The sequence below is a fragment of the Haliotis rufescens genome, unplaced genomic scaffold (assembly GCF_023055435.1).
Source record: "Haliotis rufescens isolate VD_foot unplaced genomic scaffold, xgHalRufe1.0.p SCAF_138, whole genome shotgun sequence".
NCBI lineage: Eukaryota > Metazoa > Mollusca > Gastropoda > Lepetellida > Haliotidae > Haliotis > Haliotis rufescens.
Genome location: NW_025963822.1, coordinates 325,352 through 341,532, shown reverse-complemented (window position 1 = coordinate 341,532; position 16,181 = coordinate 325,352). Strand labels below are relative to the sequence as shown.

The window sequence follows — 16,181 nt, the reverse complement described above, 5'->3', positions numbered from 1 at the left end:
CGTAGTTTACTGTATATGTTTAAAAAAGAAGAAGTATAATTACTCTGTGCTGCCCAATGTGACCGTGTTATGGATGAGCACCGGTTTACTACTTAGTCCCTGATTTATGATATCAATATTGATATGATTGATATCACAAATCCGATTTTACATTATGAAATAACTATTTGTATAAAAAAACATATTTATAATTACATGGAAAAAGCTCGTGGAATCTTTCATGGATAATTCCAAAACACACGTAAACTAATATATACGTTTAATACACGATATGTATATCTTTTTGACCTGTTACTTATTTACTGAGAGAGTGAGTATGGTTTTACGCCGCTTTTAGCAATATTTAGCAATATTAATTATTTACTGCGGAATGATTTCGATTTCAATATATTTATATCTAAACATACATCGATATTGATTAGATTGTGTGATATCAATAAGTGTATTTATTAGTATTCATATCTGTAACATTGAACATAAAATGGGAAACAGCTCTGATAGTTTTGTCAATATTTCCTGATAAACAATTTATTCAGACTTGGCGTCGTTGTGATGACCAGCGTATTGTGCTTGAGAGGACGATGTGGTCAAGTAATTATCAAATATTATGCTAGGTCTTACATCAACAAAACTTGTTGACGGTTGGCCAGTATTAGTCACTGGAGACTGACCCATATTAACAATCAAGCTCCATTAACGTCCCCAAACACAACACGTACAGCTCCAATTACGTGTGTTTACAGTTGGCAAGTTTCAAATATTTGTTGAATAAACATATTTGACTGAACAAAGATGGCCGAGTGCGTCTGACAGGCGCGTACTGAACTGATGATAGATACGGAGCATGCCCACACAGTTGACATTGACCTTGTCAAATCACTGTCAATATGACCTTGAGAACAAGTCCACCGTCGACAATAGGCTGGTCATAGGCTGGTCATAGGCTGGTCATATGCACTATAAGCATCTACAGAGTACCCTAGTGATAAATGGCGATTGCATGTCGAATTCAACTGACCTTAAGGACTAAACTTCCGACATTCTTTCTCTGAACAAAGGAGTGAGTGAGTTGGGTTTAACATTTTAACTTTTAACAGTTATATCACGGTGTGTCAGCTTATTGTGGGAGGAAAGCCCGAAGTGATGCAGGTCTCAGAAATTTACCACTTCGGTGAAACCCACGAGCACGGGTATGGTGCTGACAAAACTAGAAACATAATCGGGGCGAAGTTAAACATTTGTTTGTTGTTTAACGCCGCACTCAGCAATATTCCAGCTATATGACGGCGGTTTGTAAATAACTGAGTATTGACCAGACAATCCAGTGATTGACATCATGAGCACCGATCCACGCAATTGGGACACGATGACATGCATCAACCAAGCGAGCATGACCACCGGATCCCGTGAGTCGCCTCTTACAAGCATAGTCGCCTCTTACGGCAAGCATGGGTTGTTGAAGACCTTTTCTACCCCGGATCGTCACTGCCTAACATGAGGTTGCTCACCATCCTTCTGTCCAGGTGCAGAGAAAATACTTCTCCTCCTCCGCTTGACCAGTGGCCTTCTATTGCCTTCACTGTCGCAGTCCCGCACCTGATCCGGCCAGGAACACCCGAATATACTGGGGTTGTAGAACGTTCCCGGGTTGCACGCGAAGCGGGTGGATTTACCCTGGGTACAGCGGAAGTACACGGAGCAGTTCTTCTTGTGGGGGTAATAGCCATCAGTGATGGGGCAGGGGTAGGTTTCTTCTGGGATGAAGAAGGGGAGCTCAGAATCCTTTCCATGAGAGCGGTGATTGTCTGCAATGTGGACATGCATAGACATGAGAGTTGTTCAATGTTGGTTGTATTGGGAGTGGAAACACCCCATAAGGGTTTATACCATTTATGGTAGTGAGCAAGTTGAGTGAGTGAGTGAGTATGGTTTTACGCCGCGTTTAGCAATATTCCAGCAATAGGACACAAGAAATGGGCTTCAAACATTGTACCCCTTTAGGGAATCGAACCCGGGTCTTCGGCATGACGAGCCGACGCTTTAACCACTAAGCTACCCTTCGGCCCAAATGTCAGTGAGTGAGTCAGTGAGTATGGTTTTACGCCGTTTTTAGCAATATTCAAGCAACATCACGGCGGGGGACACCAGAAATGGGCTTCACACATTGTACCCATGTTGGGAATCAAACCCGGGTCTTCGGCATGACGAGCGAACGCTTTAACGCTTAAGTTATGAATGTCCCCTTAGGCCTGAAGTCAGTCCACGATCTACTCACCTCTTATCTCTTCGGGGAAGACGCTCCTTCTTCTCCTGTGTGGCATCAGCTTGCCCTCGCTGTCACAGTCGATCACCTGGAAAGGCCACGAGCACCCGAACATGGCCGGGTTGTAGAACGTCCCTGGGTTACACTCGAACCTGGTGGGCTTGTTGTTGGTGCATCTGTAGTACACTGAACAGTTCCTCTCGTGTCGGTAATAACCATCTTTCTCTGGGCAGAAGAAGGGCTCATCATCCAGGATTGAGGTGGAGCGTGCTGATCGTTCATTATCTGGGATTAAAAACAAACTTCTATATTATGATGTCTTCAAAGAAAACCTATCTATGGCTGTGAGTGTGTGAGTGGGTTGTGTTTTACGCCGCTTTTAACATTACTCCAGTTATATCACGGCCTGTCAGCTTAATGTGGGAGGAAAGCCCGAAGTGATGCAGGTCTCAGACGTTTACCACTTCGGTGAAACCCACGAGCACGGGTATGGTGCTGACAAACCTAGAAATATAATCGGGGCGAACCGGGATTCGAACCCACAATCATAGGTTTCTGGCATGTCCAAGGGACGCAACTCTGCACAGGGAATCGCGGCGCCTTAGACGACTGGGCCACCCGTGCCCCTTTCTATGGCTGAGCATGGTCCAAACTCACTATACCACCGACTATGTCCCTACACTGCCGGGAGCTATCGATGGCCCAGTGGTATACGATACCGCAATTTGCTGTACGGAGTTGCGTGCCCTTGATAGTGGCAACAAAATTCTGACCCATTGCCTTTCCCATTGAAATGTGTCCCTTGTGTGAAACTGAGATCGACATCGTCCTAGTAATTAGTGATTTTCATTACAAGGTAAATACATCCTTCATTCGGGACGGTCGGGTAGCCTAGTGGTTAAAGCGTTAGGTCATCACGCCGAAGACCCGGGTTCGATTCCCGATATTTCTGGTGTCCCCTGCCATGATATTGGAATATTGCTAAAAGCGGCGTAAAACCAAACTCACTCACACCCTTCATTCTACTCTGAAATTGTTTTGAATCAACAGTTTAGGCGGCTAACCAGAATTGTTTAACAAGCGCACCAATCGCACCTTCCGTATATGTCGACTTCAGGTAAGCGCTCCTTCGTTTTCTAAGATAGAAATCCTTGACGGTTCCGTCTTCGCTACAGTCATGGACCTCCCCTGGCCAGGAGCACACTAACGTGGAGGGGTTGAAGAACGTGCCAGGACTACAGCTAAACCGCGTGCCCTTGCCCCGGTTACAATGGAAGTAGATGGAGCAGTTTTTGGGGTGCCCCCACAGGCCGTCCTCCTCGCCCTCACACGTGTACTCGGGTTCCTCTACTTCTACAACATACCAGCCAAGGGGTTTATGTACAGTGGGTTATTTCTATTTTGCAGCCGTGTATGCATAGCCGAAAGCCCATGGACGCATATTCCATGTTTTGTGGCCCAAGCCTAGCGATAAGCATTGGGTCGCTTAGAGCGGAGCGCATTACATCAACCGTTATTGCATTCGTGTTCAGTGTGAAAGACAAAGTCGAGTACTTTAATAATTCACTTATACAAAAATGACGTTTCGTGGCACTGGTTGACAATAACATAAATAATGGTTTCATGGCATAACGAATAACATACAGTAAAGTACGGTTATAACGAACTCAAAGGGACTACTAATTTTAGTTCGTTTTAACCGTAGTTCGTTATAAGCATTTATAAAGCATAACTACAGCAAATAGTCGGGACCAAAAAAGTAGTTCGTTATATCCGTCAGTTCGTTATAAGCGTGTTCGTTATAACCGTAGTTTACCGTATTTAGAAATCCATAATTAATTCTGAACATAACGGTAACCTGCTACATATGTTGCTGTGGTTGCTGCAGTATACTTGATAGTGATTCATAAACACATGCTCATGATATACACAGTCGGAATCTGACAATGGACTCTGCCTTCAGCATATATTTCTTATGCTTTTGGAAATGGTTTTGTAGCTTTTTTATCAATGGGATTTTATCCTGCTGTCTGGATAAAAGCAATGGCATTGTAGGCAAAGCTCTGACCAGGCGTGCTCCTGGTTAAAGAAGCCTCATGACAACGTACACCCCGGTAATCCAGACACCCTGAACCCTATAGTCCAGGATATAGTCCTATAGTACTGTTACCACTGGAAACGCCTATCGTTTCACAAATTGACATTTCTACATACCCATGATCGATTTACGTAATGTGTTTATCAAGAAAGGAAGAGACATGATAAATTCTATTTCTGGCGCTCTGTAATTTTTATCGTTAAAAATACGTTGTTCAAATGAACAAATGAACTTTATTCTCTCTTAAACTTTCAAAGTTGTGACGTCTGAATGATCCAGTATACATGTATGGTAAACTGACTGAAAAGTAAACCTTTAACAAACTACGAGCAAGCTTGGATCAAAGACTTACTCATGTTGATAGATTAACTTCATGTATGAACCTTTTTGACATATTTTAGCCTTACCGCAACATTTGGCGTAATTATGAAAGTAACAAACCGACTTCTCATTCATATGAGTTAATAAGGTTTTACGCCGCTTTTAGCAATACTCCAGCAATATCACGACAGGTGACACAAGATAGGCTTCACACATTGTACCCCAACCCCGGCCTTCGGCGGACGCTTTAGGTTACCATATCATGCCTCATTTATATAATTTGGTTTGGTGTTTAACGCCGCACTCAGCAATGTTACAGCTATATGACGATGATCTGTAAATAATCGAGTCTGGACCAGACAATCCAGTGATTGGTGTCATGAGCATCGATCCACGCAATTGATGACATGGATCAACCAAGTCAGCAAGTCTGACCACCCGATCACGTTAGTCGCCTCTAACGACAAGCATAGTCGCCTTTTACGGCAAGTATAGGTTGCTGAAGACTTATTCTACCCCGGATCTTCACGGTAATTCATATGAACACATGTGAACGCATAAAGGCTTCACAAAGGTTTGCTCATTTCTTAACTCTATAAGAGTGAGTGAGTGAGTGAGTTTGGTTTTACGCCGCTTTTAGCAATATTCCAGCAATATCACGGCGGGGGACACCAGAAATGGGCTTCACACATTGTACCCATGTCGGGATTCGAACCCGGGTCTTCGGCGTGACGAGCGAACGCTTTAACCATTAGGCTACCCGACCGCCCCTAACTCTATAAGACCTTGACCTTTTATCGCTACGGGTATCGTCCAGATTAACGGGGTGTACAAGCAACATGCGGCAAGCCATACCCATGCCTGCTGGATGGAGCCCCAGATGGGAAAAGGGGGTCCTCTCTGGCTCGCTCCTCCTGTCTCCTCCACTGCATCCTTTCACTTGGGAGGGGAAGTTGCATCTCTTGATGGTGATGTCGAACACGCTTCCGCCGTTGCATTCCATCAGGTTGGGAATGCCATCAACACACCAGATGTACTGGCGACAGCTTGTTGGGTGGCGGAAATATCCATAGGAGTTAGGGCACTGGTAACCTGTAGTCATATATGATCATGGCAGGTTTTGTATGCAAGATGGTAATATTTAAGTATGGTGCTTGCATAAAGACCTTTTTGTCCTAAGTGTTTGTATGATAAATGCTACAAACCCTTTCCATGATCATAAGAATTCAGTGTCAAGCAGAGTCCATTGTACGATTCCGACTACAGTAAACTACGTTTATAACGAACACGCTTATAACGAACTGACGGATATAACGAACTTACTTTATTGTCCCGACTATTTGCTGTAGTTATGCTGTATATATGCATATAACGTACTACGGCTACAACGAACTAAAATTAGTGGTCCCTTAGAGTTCGTTATAACCGTAGTTTAGTGTATATTATGAGCATATGTTTATGAATCAATATCAAATAGTGGTGACACCAGGTGTTCGCGAAAAGGTGAGGGTATCCTGCCCCACCGGCGGCACCCGTCACAAACACATGCAAAGGCAAGCGAACTGTTTATCTAAAACACGGGAACATATGGTACAATCAAAATTGGGAACTGACCGGACATCCCTCATGTATGTCACGGATGCGTTAAATGTGGAAATGTCATCCACATGTCTACAATAAAACGTTTTGAAAGATTTACCGAGGCTTTGAATGCTGTAACCTTCATAAATCAACTTTTGAGAAAAAACCGTAAGATGCTTTTTTTGTAATCTTGGAAGAAGGAGCATGCTCACTTGTACCTCAGAAGTTGTGAATGGTAGCCACCAATCTCTTTATACCATGAGGAGTTTCTTGAGACGTAATATCTTTACAGTCCTGTTGTTTTAGTGGCTGGATTTAAAGGATTGTTTGTTGTTTAACGCCGCACTCAGCAATATTCCATCTATATGACGGCGGTCTGTGAATAATCGAGTCTGGACCAGACAATCCAGTGATTGGCATCATGAGCATCGATCCACGCAACTGGGACACGATTACATGCATCAAGTCTTGACCAGACAATCCAGTGATTGACATCATGAGCATCGATCCACGCAACTGGGACACGATGACATGTATCAAGTCTGGACCAGGCAATCCAGTGAGTCATTACATGAAGGAATGAGCTTGACATTTATATATGTGTGTTGAATAAAATGTAGTTATATCTCGCCTAATGTTTATTCATGCAATGTACAAAATGGTAAAATAAAGTCTTCAGATGGGGTTCTGGTACTATTCGCCCGTGCGTGCAGTGCATGTGTCATACACTATAACAGAGAGGGTCTGAACTTGTCTGTTCAATGTATGAACTAACAAAGAAGGATATCATAAAAAACGTACCACGGACGATGCTGCGCCTCTTTCGTGACACTGCGGGTGAAGCTACAAAAGACATTAGTAGGTTATGCCAAGGAGACCACTGATGATTTCTGAAAACATTTTAACAGTCACACATACCCATACCCTAATAAACAAGCATGAACTGATACATGTCTCATACAATTACATCAAAAGTAATAAAATTACGTTCCATACAGTGAAATACGTTTATAACAAGCACGCTTATTTTAAACTGACGGATATAACGAACTGTTTTTTAGTCTCGGCCTAGATAGTTATATGAAAGAACCGGGTGTTTTAACTTATTTTGAGTAGTATAGATAATTTGCGTTAATTATGTCCTCTTGTTAATACGAATTTCCATACCCCCGAGCCATTTACAGTAAAGTACGGTTATAACGAACTCAAAGGGACTACTAATTTTAGTTCGTTTTAACCCTAGTTCGTTATTAGCATATATACAGCATAACTACAGCAAAAAGTCGGGACCAAAAAAGTAGTTCGTTATATCCGTCAGTTCGTTATAAGCGTATTCGTTATAACCGTAGTTTACTATAAGTGTACTCATTTAAGACAATTAGAACACAATCCGCTAAAAGCACCAAAACCTGTAGTGCAACAAATAACAATTATTTAAGTAACTCTACAGGGTAAGACAGTTTTCTGGGATAAGAGAAGGAAATACCTTTGAATGAACTGCTTCTTTGGCTTCTTCTTCGGTTACCATCGCAACCACCAACTTTACTGGGTACGTCGCATCGCTTTATGTCGTAATTGAAGAGATTATCTCCCAGACATTCCTGGAGATGGGGCACACTGTCCACGCACCAGACGTACTGGTTGCAGGTGGTGGGATGACGGTAGTAGCCGTAGGAGGATGGGCACTGAAAGTCTGCAACGTGGATTGCCGTACATGAATGGTTGAATTGGAATTTATGATTATTTTATATGAATGATTATCAGAGTGAGTGACTGAGTGAGTGAGTATGGTTTTACGCCGCTATTAGCAATATTCCAGCAATATCACGACGGGGGAAGCCAGAAATGGGCTTCACACAGTGTACCCATGTCGGGAATCGAACCCGGGTCTTCGGCGTGACGAGCGAACGCTTTAACCACAAGGCTACCCGACCGCCCCAATTATCTTAAGATACGAAATTATTTCCACTATTTGGGGTCATATTAGACGCTTATAATCAACTGACGAATATAACGTTTCAGGTCTCAGACGTTAGACGTTTACCACTTCGGTGAAACCCACGAGCACGGGTGTGGCCCTGACAAACCTAGAAACATAATCGGGGCGAACCGGGATTCGAACCCACAATCATAGGTTTCTGGCGTGTCAAAGGGACGCAACTCTGCACAGCGAATTGCGGTGCCTTAGACGACTGGGCCACCCGTGACCCCTATGGAGAACTGAAATGCATTTACAAATATGCACTTGAAATATTCATTACTAAAGAATTACCTTTCACAAAACTTCGTTTATTTCTCGACAGGCTGTGAGGGGATGCTAAAACATAAATGATAGGTTCTGAGTTGAAAAAGTACAAATACAAAAATGAAATATCATCTCAAGAACCTGCTTCCCTGGTGTTCATCTGCAGCTTTCTAGATCTGTGAGTGACAGGTTGGATATGTGATACATAACAGTGAGGACCACTTGCTTGATAACGGTTTCAGAATCTACGTCGTTGCGACATCGTCAATGTATCATACATGCTATCATATTTGTTACATTCTCCAAGACCAAACACTAACGGCATCTGATTTGAGAATAAAATATACAATAATTTAAAAGTAATGTGCACTTGTTGTCAGATTTTATTATGTCTATTTAACTATCGCTCATTCCTGCAACAATTTGTAAAAAGTAATCTGTGGTAATTTTGTGTAAAAATAAAATTGGTTCTACGAAGACTGGGCTAACAAATAAATTTGCAACCACATGACCCTGTTTGAAATGTTGTAAATTTGTGCCGAAAAAAAGCAAATTTATTGATTTTTCAAAGATAGGATGTCTGAAAGACCAATCAGCAGATGTGTATTATGCTAATTTTTAAAAAAAAAGAAGAAAAAAAAGTTTGAAATGAAGTAATATTCCAGTTTTCTGGGATTAGAGAAGGAAATACCTTTGAATGAACTGCTTTTTTGGCTTCTTCTTCGGTTACCATCGCAACCACCAACTTTACTGGGTACGTCGCATCGCTTTATGTCGTAATTGAAGAGATTATCTCCCAGACATTCCTGGAGATGGGGCACACTGTCCACGCACCAGACGTACTGGTTGCAGGTGGTGGGATGACGGTAGTAGCCGTAGGAGGATGGACACTGAAAGTCTGCAACGTGGATTGCCGTACATGAATGGTTCAGGTCTTTGAAAGGCGTTTAGAAGTGATACACATAAGGAAGAGAATATATGGATGTCAACTTCTTGATTATGAGGAACACAACGTTTCGGGGTATATGCTTACTCCTTTATCAGGTGAATGAATACCGTAAGTGCTTCGGACTTATTGCTTTGATCTTTGTCGGTGCTAATTAAAGTAAAGTACGGTTATAACGAACTCAAAGGGACTACTAATTTTAGTTCGTTTAAACCGTAGTTCGTTATAAGCATATATACAGCATAACTACAGCAAATAGTCGGGACCAAAAAAGTAGTTCGTTATATCCGTCAGTTCGTTATAAGCGTGTTCGTTATAACCGTAGTTTACCTGACTGGCTTCCATTTGCCCTTTTCTTGTCCATTCTTTCACCTATCAGTGCTAATTACCCCCGGCCTCCCGTTCGCCCAGTGTCCATTGCCTATTACTTATCTATGATAACTTAAGTACTGGCTTCCATACCATCAGCACTAATTTCTGTAAAATGTTGGCTTCCATTGTCAATTGCTAATCACCTATCAGCACCAATCACCTGTTGGCTTCCTTTGTTAGTTTCTACCCTTTGTTGTTTTCCGCCTTTTGTTGTCTTATAATTTTTGTTGTACTTACCTGTACATATATATGCTCTCTGCCTCATGGCATTCATTCACCTGATGAAGGAGTAAGCATGTACTCCGACACGTTGTGTTCCTCATAATAAAGAAGTTGACATCCATTCCTTATGAATGGCTGAATTTGAATTTATTCATATTTTATATCAATTATTAGTAGATCCGAACTTATTTCCACAGTTGAGGTCATATTAGACCGGGGACATTTGAACTATTGCAACCGTTAAATAATGATGTTAATATAAAACATTGAGTTTTGTTTTCGCCGCTTTTAGAAATATTCTAGCAATATCACGGCGGGGAACACCAGAAATGGGCTTCACATAATGTACCCATGTGGGGAATCGAACCCGGGTACTCGGGGTGACGAGTGAACACTTTACCCATAAGGCTACCCCACCGCCACCTTAATAAAAACAGATGGCATCATGTATACATATATATATTGTCACAAAGATGGGGATGAAGAGTGGCTTTGTTAGTAGGTATACATACAGGCCTACAGATAATTATATTTGTACAATTAGTCATAGTAACGGCTTGATGGGTGCATTTGTGTGATCAAAATGAATGTATCGTGGCTAGGTTCAACAAAATACCACCGCCTAACATGTCCACCATAAACTAGATTGAAAGTCTGTTTTTTGTATACATATAGAGTTGGCTTTGTTTCTGTTTTATTTTATCAGGCAACCTTATCCTTTGTTTTGTTGTTAATCCCTCTCATGTAAACCCTCATGTTTTGCTAATCCTTATTAGGACCGCTTCTGTGGCCTATGGTAGAGCGCCCTCCCGGAGAGCAGAAGATCCAGGGTTCGATCCCCGGCCGCGTCATACCAAAAGACGTTAAAAGATGGTACTTGTTGTTACCCTGTCTGGCGCTCGGCATTAAGGGGTTAAAACAGGGACTGGTCGGCTCGGAGTCAGTATACTGTGTCTGAGTGGGGTATTCATGTTTAACTGCGTTATGGTATCTCAGTGGGCTAGCACTATAAAATCGACATCAGTCCGGACTAGTACAAGCAGGCACACACACATACACGCACACACAGTATAAGGATCTATACCAAAACTAGAATTATAGAATTATATAATAAAATCTATCGTCTTTACTGTCACTTACCAACTTCTTAAAATGTCAATCAAATATTTCAAGACTTGTCAAAATTTCAGTTATTTCACAGCTTGTCAGATTAATACAGGAGAACATACAATCCCAAAGAATAATCAGCCGAAACAGATTCCATTGAGCGTTACAGGCCAAACAGCGATGAGTGAGTGAGTGAGTGCGTTGGGTTTAACGCCGCTTTTAACAGTATTCCAGTTATATCACGGCGTGTCAGCTTAATATGGAAGGAAAGCCCGAAGTGATGCAGGTCTCAGACGTTTACTACTTCTGTGAAACCCACGAGCACGGGTATGGTGCTGACAAACCTAGAAACATAATTGGGGCGAACCGGGATTCGAACCCACAATCATAGGTTTCTAGTAACTCTAGACAGCGAATCGCGGCGCCTTAGAGGACTGGGCCACCCGTGCCCCCCAAACAGTGATAAAACTGATATAAATGGATCACTGAAAATCAGTGATGACACTTGGTGTTCGCGAGAAGTGTGAGCATGTCCTGTTCTACCGGTCGCATCCACCACAATTTCCATTACAAAAGTGTTTGTTTGTTTGTTTGTTGCCAGACACCGAACTGAGCAACAGTCCTGTCCAATAACGGCGGCCTGTAGACAATGGCGTCTGGACTAACCCCCAAACCCGAACTTTGGTGAAACTCAGGTGCATGGGTATGCTACTGACGAACCAACGATCATTATCAGGGCAAATCTCGGAATTAAACCCACGATCATAGTATCCTGACACGCCTAAGGGACGCCACTCTGTAGAGTGAAATGCAGCACCTTAGGCGACAGGGCTACCCGTGCACTCTTAACCAGCTACATTTAGATACGGTCTGTTAGAGCGTCACGAACCTATCTCACCAATCAATGTGCATTTTGTAAAAAAACAAAACACGAAAAGTAAAAAACAATACTTAATATAGTAAATAGTATTAATTATCCGTTTTTGATTTTCACTTTATAAAATCTATCGCAACCGTAGATAGTCTCTCTTGTGGTATTGTACAACTATTGTTTCAAAATGTTATCGTCGCATTGCCATCGGACCAAGAACAGTTACAACTCGTGGCTTGATATACCAGTTCAACATACATTTTATCAACTATATGTTGTGACTGTCGGCGTTATTAAAGTTATATTATTAATTCGTACGAAATAATGATGATTTTGTTGTGTATAATTATACAGAGAAAACAATGACATTTATGATAAAAAACAAACTTGAAATGAATACATGTATGTACATTTTACGATAATTTTTAAAAAATAATAGTACAAGTGACACTCCCCTTTCCATAATAAGAAGCAGAGTCATTTATTCAATTCTGTCTGTATCATAACTACATGTCTATCACTAGGTGTTCGCTTAAAAGTGAGCGTACCTGCTCTACCGATCACAAACACATGCAAAGGCAGGCCAAACAATTACAGTATTAAAACACTTATTTCCTGAAGGCTACTCGGCCACATCATATCTCTCTTCCAGCGATGGAATTATTCTCTTTTCAACATATAAGTTTCCCGAAGGCAACAGTTAGAACTGTGTCTCGATTTAGGTTTATAACAACATGTCAAATTTGATTCTTCATTATCACTATTCGTAGCCATAATATTTTTAACCTATTTTAATCAAGTCGTAATAGGAAAATAGTATTACCCTTTATTACATATTCAGTGATAAAATACCGTAATTATGTAAATATAAAATCTATTTTTCACTCGAGTGAAATTTTCTCCGTCCGCCTCAATGAACCTATGAATACACAGTAATTACAGGAGATAGTATTGTTTTACGTCGCTTTTAGCAATATGTCAGCAATATCATAACGGGGGACAAAGGCGATGGGCTTCACACATTCTGCGTGACAAGTGAACGCTGTGAACACTAGGCTACCGTACCGCCCCAACTATTCAAGAAAGTAGACGCCCCGATTATGTTTCTAGGTTTGTCAGCACCATACCCGTGCTCGTGGGCTTCACCGAAGTGGTAAACGTCTTAGACCTGCATCACTTCGGGCTTTCCTCCCACATTAAGCTGACACGCCGTGATATAACTGGAATAATGTTAAAAGCGGCGTTAAACCCAACTAACTCACTCCAGAAAGTAGAAGATGATAGTACCCCTCACAAACTCTCCATACATCACTTGTGTGTATACAAAATTAGATAATTATAAGTTCCATAGAGAAAAACATACAAACTCGTATATGTAAAATGTTTCAGTAACCAATTAAATTCTCCGTCACTCACTGTGGTTTCCCCTAGTGATGAGAATCCTGGAAGTACCCGCAGACCGTGTTTATAGAAGTACAGTTAACTACGGTTGTAACGAACTCGAAGGGACCACTAATTTTAGTTCGTAATAACCGTAGCTCGTTATAGGCATATATATAGCATTTATACAAAAAAAATGGTCGGGACTAAAAAATAAGTTCGTTATATCGGTCTGTTCGTTATAAACGTGTTCGTTATAAACGAAGTTTACTGCAGTACATTTACATATGTTTCCCTCATAGTCTTGTGTGTATACCTACCAACATAACACAGCCCTACTGCACCCCTCAACCTTGTGACGATGTATATATGTATATATAAACTGCCGGGCAAACAAAAGAATAAATTTGAAAACAGGGCTTGAAAAAATGACAAACATTATCAAAACGTTACTAGGATAAAACAGGTACCGAAACACCGCAGGCTTGAACTCCAAAACACAACTATAATACCTGTACGACATACATAAAAAATGAATCACCATTTCTTTTCTATTTTTCATTAAAGCCACCATAAAAAAAGTGTATACTTTCTTTTCCCCGGCAGTTTAACATACTTGTCTGTCGACAGTCACCCTATGTTTTTCAAATGAAAATATATGAATTTATGTCATGTAAGTAGACACGTGTGTACAACTATCACGCGGACGCATATATTTCCCCGATTTACTTTCTTAATGTGAACAAAACTACACATAAAATTTTCGTCATAATTTAAATAGCCGGTACTCTCAAATACAGTCAGAACTATGTTTTACGCATGCATACGAAGGCATTAATTAATATAAAATTTAATGTATAAATGTAATATTAATTCCACACGTGTGAATACTTGTCTCTCGAAAATGTATGTAACCGTCCGTATATTGAGCAAACATAAAAGGACATCTAGAATATTTTCATGTTTGACAAGGCTGGTGTTCGCAACCACAGACGGGAGTACAATGTAAGTATGCCTAGGAATATATATAACTGGACAAGCTGAATACAGATCAATAATTTGTTCAGGCGCCGATTTCGGAAGCAAGCATCCCAACAGATTATCACAGATGAAAGAAATCTGTTTGCTTCGGTTTTACCCTCAACGGAATCCCATTATCTTAATCCCTATTCCCCTACCTGCAAACTCTGTAAAAAGACCACACCAACATTTCAAAAATTCTCTCCGCCCTCAAGAATCTTCTATTCCCAGCATGTGTTGTCGATCAGATTAGCCCCACTTGTTTGATTATTTGGGTATCAAACACCGCCTTCGTCCCACATCCCTAAAGTAAAAACAACGTCCACAGATCGATAACCACAAGTTCCTCAGATTGTCTCGCTAACTGAACATGTGTTGTCCCGACCGTCAGCTGCTAACAAATAGCATCCAAACTCGACAGCATCAACCCCTAAAACACACTGTTTTGGGCCGAAACGTCGCGTGGCGCGCGGAGCCGTCAAGGTCAGCTAAGACGTCGGCGTTGCCTTGTTTGGTCGACGTCATTTTGTCTTTGTGAATGGAGTAACTGTCAGTGACGTTTACTGGAGCAAAACAACCCGATTTCTTTTAATTCAAATATTCTTTATGCTTTAGCTTATGCTAAGCAAATTGCGGTTTTATGACATGTGTGCAATGTGCGCGGGAAGCCGGAAATATGCATTCAGGCACATTGGTTACGTGATAGCGTTATCAAGGTCACGCTGTATCCCCCTTGCACATAAACACAAGCCAAACACTCAATTGCCATGAGTCCTATGCGACGCATAAAGGCTGTTTCAACAGTCAAACTCATGACAGTTTCCTTCAGAGGATCTGACAATATCTTGTCATGTGATATTTCATGCAATCTGAGGCGGTCGGTTAGCTTAGTGGTTAAAGCGTTCGCTCGTCACGCCGAAAATCCGGGTTCGATACCCGACATGGGTAAAGGGTGAAGCCCAATTCTGGTGTCCCCCGCCGTGATTTTGCTGGAATAGTGCTAAAGGCAGCGTAAAACCATACTCACTCACTCATGCAATCTGTTTGTGTATACAGGTACTTGTAAACAATGACAGAGGCTTCCTATGATGGTACAATAATAGTGTTGTCAATAATATTATTAATCGATATGTTTACTCCAGCGTATCTTAACTAAAATTGCAGAACAAAATAAACTGCCTTGGCAAAAGAAAGATACACTTGAAAACTTAATTCGACCATAAAATACAAACGTTATCACAACGTTATTGGGATAAAAACAGTCGCTGAAACACTACCAACTTAAGGTCCCAAACTCATCTGTGATACCCGCATCAAATACATCACCATTGAATAACAATTTCTTGTTGTTTCATTTTTTAGCCATCGTTAAACATGAGTGTATTCTTTCTATACATAGTTTTCATAAATACCATTGTTTACATATATTCATGGCTGCAGACCTAACCTTTTTAACTAAATTCAAAACTCATTGTCATCCCTATGTGGAAATTACTTCAAAACAACAAGGGAAATAGTACACAATGTAAGAATACCTCTGATATTTGGACAATGTCTGATTTGAAGAGATCTGCTCAATTAGTCATTATAATGGTACATCTGCTCTTTGGTAGTAGATAAACCTACGTTTATAACGAACACGCTTTTAACGAATTGATTGATATAACTAACTTATTTTTTAGTCCCGACCATTGGATGTATAAATGCTGTATATATGCTTATAACGAACTACGGTTATTACGAACTAAAATTAGT

The 16,181-nt window shown here is 41.1% G+C and overlaps 1 protein-coding gene across 18 annotated transcripts in view; it reads right to left on the bottom strand.

The window, feature by feature from the left end:
- Positions 1-16,181, bottom strand: part of LOC124137847 — a 53,086-nt gene that overhangs the window by 35,583 nt on the left and 1,322 nt on the right. For 11 of the 18 annotated variants that reach the window (XM_048395005.1, XM_048395006.1, XM_048395011.1 and 8 more), the window contains exons 2-9: positions 9,200-9,406; positions 8,536-8,580; positions 7,750-7,956; positions 7,065-7,106; positions 5,538-5,774; positions 3,359-3,616; positions 2,276-2,548; positions 1,509-1,805 (exon numbers count right to left, since the gene is read on the bottom strand). In XM_048395005.1, the coding sequence (XP_048250962.1) occupies positions 1,509-1,805; positions 2,276-2,548; positions 3,359-3,616; positions 5,538-5,774; positions 7,065-7,106; positions 7,750-7,956; positions 8,536-8,580; positions 9,200-9,406 (1,566 nt within the window). The remainder of the gene's footprint in view (positions 1-1,508; positions 1,806-2,275; positions 2,549-3,358; positions 3,617-5,537; positions 5,775-7,064; positions 7,107-7,749; positions 7,957-8,535; positions 8,581-9,199; positions 9,407-16,181) is intronic. The other 7 variants (XM_048395020.1, XM_048395016.1, XM_048395022.1 and 4 more) reach the window with 7 other exon arrangements.